The sequence below is a fragment of the Phalacrocorax aristotelis genome, chromosome 2 (genome assembly GCF_949628215.1).
Source record: "Phalacrocorax aristotelis chromosome 2, bGulAri2.1, whole genome shotgun sequence".
Lineage (NCBI taxonomy): Eukaryota > Metazoa > Chordata > Aves > Suliformes > Phalacrocoracidae > Phalacrocorax > Phalacrocorax aristotelis.
The window spans coordinates 57746100-57750625 of NC_134277.1; the positions used below are offsets into that span (position 1 = coordinate 57746100).

General features: G+C 50.6%; 1 protein-coding gene across 3 annotated transcripts; it reads right to left on the minus strand.

Moving 5' to 3' along the window:
• Positions 1-281: 281 nt before the first annotated feature.
• Positions 282-4113, minus strand: C2H7orf25 (chromosome 2 C7orf25 homolog). 3 transcript variants are annotated; one of them, XM_075083711.1, is made up of 2 exons: positions 3997-4113; positions 282-1858 (listed from the first exon to the last, which is right to left on the minus strand). In XM_075083711.1, the coding sequence occupies exon 2, from the start codon at positions 1840-1842 to the stop codon at positions 574-576; it is 1269 nt and encodes a 422-aa protein (XP_074939812.1). In that variant the 5' UTR covers positions 1843-1858; positions 3997-4113; the 3' UTR covers positions 282-573. The 3 variants fall into 3 exon arrangements, with proteins under 3 accessions (XP_074939812.1, XP_074939810.1, XP_074939813.1); XM_075083709.1 differs by lacking the exon at positions 3997-4113 and adding an exon at positions 3573-3928; XM_075083712.1 differs by lacking the exon at positions 3997-4113 and adding an exon at positions 3546-3897.
• Positions 4114-4526: the final 413 nt, after the last annotated feature.

Genomic DNA, 4526 nt, shown 5'->3' on the forward strand with positions numbered 1-4526 from the left:
CCAGTTCAGTCTAACATGGTATAAATAGAGTTTTTTTTCAGGAAAAGAAGGAAGACTTATGTTGGTTTCTGTTCGTGGCTACTAGCCACATCTTCACAAAACAGCATACATCCAAAAAGGCATATGCCTCCACACAAGTTACCTCTGAATCAACCGAGAATTCAGTTGAATAAGATAGGTCAAAGAAAGATTTACGTTCCACAGAAGTCGTGTCTGAAGTCTATCTATGGTGCTGAATTTAATCGCTTTGAAGAGGACAAAAACAAGGGCACAACAGCAACTGTGCTTCAACTGAACTTTTTAATAGGGATGGATACAATTAATGTACTGTAAGCCAGTTAACAATTTTCACTGAAATCTTCTTACCTTAGTGAATAAATTAATGGTCAGCTGAACAAAAAATACCCAAGGATTGAGTAAAGACACTGCAAATCCCTTGAGGAGCCCTCCCGCCGCTACAGTTACTGTTTTCATTGATACACGTCCTAAAATGTATTGTCATGATTCTTCTGTTTCTCCAAATGCCTCCACTACAGCACCTGCAATATTTCAGTGACTAACTCATTAAATGACTTATAGTCCATTATCAGGTGGGCAGCTCTTTGGTAAAGGTGTGGCAACAGATTCTTTACTTTCTGTCAATGCTCGTGGCTGATGGACAAAAACACTGAACCTTACACCTTGGTTAGCCGCTGCCCTCACAAAACCACTATTTGCGGTCATGGTGATGGCTTTTAAAGCGTCTCCTGTCCCAAAAATGGTTAGAGAACGGCTGTTGATTTTAGAACTAGCCACTAGTCCTAAGGCACGGTCAGACAGCTGATCTGGCACCACGTTAATTCTTTTAAAAAGCAACGCAGCTCGCTCTTTTTCCCCAGGTCCTCCCAGCGTTTCCAAGATGGACTGAAAATCTCTGACAGCAGATTCACAGGCAAAGAGCTCTTTCCCCTTCATGAACTCCTCCAGCTGAGGCAGGACTCTTTCCTTCCTTTCTTGAGCCGCTTGCTCTGTTAGCACTTTTTCTTTGAAGATGAAGTAGCAGCCACCATAGCTCAGAGCAGAGACATAGGTTATTAAGGTAGTGATGTCCAAGTTAACTCTATTACACACATTTACTTTGATCTGGGTAGGAAAAGCAATGCTGGCCACTAAATTCTTCCGGTCTACTCTGGTCACCTGCAGGAGATCAGAGCCTTCTTCATCCGATTCACTGGTGCTACGGTGCCTGTTTTCTAAAGATGGGTCTGCCAATGAGTTCACAGCAACAATGTCTCCTCGCACAGATATTCCCATCTCCTTGAGTCTCTCTGCCATAGGACTGGACACGCTGTTGAAGAACGCAAAGATTATGTGGGGATTGCTGTACTCCACTGGCTGCTGACGGCTTGCCTGCAGGAAATCCTCTGCCTGATCAATGGCACTTTTGTCACCATACTGGCCTCTCCCCAGCCAGATGTTATGCAGGGCCTCAGCCTTCCGACCGATGGCCTTCACCCACGTGTGACCTCCGTTTGCAACAACATCTACCACCAGCGTCTGTTTGTCTCCAAACCTGTCCTCATAAGCAAAGACATGAAGGACACTGACAACGTCCTCCAGGTTCTCTGCTGACTGTATAACAGCTTGGAGATGGGTAAGGTTTGTACTCTGCAGATGGGATTCTTTAATGGCAACCTTCCCTGCCTCCACCTTGTGTAAAAAGTTTAGCTCAGCCTTCAGTTTGCCACATAGTTTTGCCCCACCTTCTATTCTTCTTTTCTGGGACTTGGAAAGGGCTTCTGCTCTCTTGATCAATTCTTTGGCAACAGCAATTCTTTCAGACAGCAGTGACTGAACAGACATGTTGGAAACATTATTCCTATCAAGTGAAAGCAAGAGAGAAGATTGTTATTGCATGGCCAAGAATAAAGACAGTCAAAATAGGTCTTTGCAACAGTACACTGGAGCTCTGCAGTAGATTTAGCTCAACAGCTACCAGTATTGTAAAGCACAAGCGTCAGGAACGTCAGAACAAATCTCATCGAAGAGATCAATTCCTTTCCTTCGCCTCTGGGGATCCAAACCATAGCCTCAGAAGATGTCAGTTCTCAGTAAGGGACAACAGCAGCATTCGAGCCTCCACACACATCTTGCAAGTTTGTGGTTTTTCCGCTGGCGTGTGAACCCTTCATTGAGCTAGTCACTCAGAGACATCTCAACTATCACAGCTCATTTGCTAAAGTTACTACCCAGAGGAAAATTAAGAAATCTTGTTAATGCCATAAGCAAATCTTGCCTCTCCCTCTCACCAATAAAATATAAAAGCTACCCACCATGCTTACAGGCATACATAAAAAGAGCAAAGTCTGGCTCCCAGCAAGTATTTTAACACAGCATAGAGGATGCCCATTGCATTTTACAATTATGGGTAGCACAGCTCTGTCTTCCCCAGCTTCCACTGCACAACTCTGTGAATGAGCCCCAAATAACCTGCTGGCAAAGGTTCAACATCACACAGCATCATGACAGGACATAATTCATCATTCTAGAGCCAGGTGGATCTAAAACTCTCTGTTTTCTAGTTCTACTAAAGATTTACTGTGTTGCACTCAGGAAGTCTATCCCTTTGCATACACATTACTTCAGGATGTCCCCCTGAGGAAAGGATGATAGGAATTACTTAACTGAATGTGTACTGGCTTTGAAAAACTTAGGATTCAATACACAGCAAACAATATCATTTTTATGACAGGCAGTAAATAGCCACTACGAATAGTGAAATATACTAATTTTGTCTCTCAACTACAAGTATGAACAGACGCTCCTGTAATTCTTACCTAAGCTGCATGTTGAATCAAACTGGTATTAAAGGGCAAGGCAAATGCAGCTTCAGCTGAAAATGAGCAACAGGATATGGCCTGGGTCCTACAACAGGCTCTGCCAGTGACGCTGTGAGCCTGGCTTCAAGCGGTTGAAATCACCCTTGCATGATGTACAAGTTCAAATTCAGTCAGCATTAACTGCTACAGGCCCAGCTGATACTCAACACGACCAAAATCTCCCCCTTCTTCTCAACCAAAAAGCCTAATGTCTTCCAACGTGACCTACTGACTTTCTTCAGGGTCAGAGGAGAGGGAAATTAGTTCTTTCCTCCCTAAGTATTCCCCATTGCCACAAGTTTACTCTTATATGCAAAGCAATGACTAAAAACCCTCAGTTACTACTTTGGCACCTCTTCCCACAGCAGCTTCATCTTCTACAAACATAAAAATTACTCAAGATGAAGCTTGCCTCCAGTTTTTCAGTGAAAGTAACCCCACAAACCCAACTACTTTTTCAGCACCACAACTGCGAGGCGACCTTGTTACCAACCACAGCGCTGCTCCCTGAAACGAGGTGGGGAAAAAAAATAAACCCCTTCACACGCACGCCTGCTGCTAGCAGGAGCCGCGGGAGGCCGACCCGCCCCAGCCAGCGCGGCCTCAGCCCGCCGCGGCAGCCACGTCCCGCGGGCACGGCCGTCCCCACGCCCGCCCCTTGCCCGCCTCCCCTCGGCAGTCACGCACCGGCGCTGCTTCACCGGCCTCCCTTACTGTCGGGGTCCGCATCTCCACTGGGCGGGGAGCAGCGGAACGGGCCGCCTCTCCCGGCCCCGCCTTCGCGCCGCTCCGCGATCGAGCCAGAGCAGCGGCGGCGGCGGGGGGGGGGGGAAGGAGGGTGGCGGCGCCATCTTGGGTGAGGGCAGGGTGCCCTCGGCGCTTGCCCCCGGCCCCTCTCGGCAGCGCCGGCGGACCCCGGGGAGCCCGGCGGCGCCCCCTTGCCTCGCCCCCATCTGGTACACCTCCCCCGGCAGGGTGGGCGGCGGGGCTCGGGTGGCTGCGGGACGCGGGCCCCTGCCCCCTTCGCCCCCCAGTCACCGCCGGGGCGCAACAAACCCGCGCCCGCCTCGCCTCTGCGGGCGTTGCCGAGCCCTGCTCCCTCCCCTCCACCGTGTCACCGCCCGCAGCCGATACTCACAGCCCGGCGGCAACAGCGTCGGCCCCGGCGGCGGCAGTAGGCGGCCCGGCCCGGCCCAGCGCCTCCCCCGGGGCGGCCGGGCGGGGACAGGCTCGCCGCGCCGCCCCGGCCGCGCTCCCCTCCCCGCCGTGCCCGCGGTCAGGGGCACGACGGTCCGCAACTAAGCACGTATTTAATTCCGAAAAGCCTTTATTAAGGAGCAAAGACATTTCGGTAGGACTGAAAGGCCAGAGGCAAGTCAGCCTTGGGCTTGACCTTCAGCGGGGAAGAAGCAGCCATGGCTTGATGCATGTCGGGCCCCTGAAGTTCAGGTAACAAAAGCGGGCCTTATTAAACCATTTGGTGCTAGATGGGGGCGACTGCCCTTGCTCTCCCCGAGCTGATGACTGCTTCCAAGCCGCAGGCATCTCCCTGGCCTCCAGCCTCCCTCCATGCTGCAGCAATACTCCCAAACAGCGCAGGAGAGACTTTCCTCCTCTACCCCCGCTCCTGATGGTTGGTTCCTACAGCGAATAGCTGTCAAATCATTT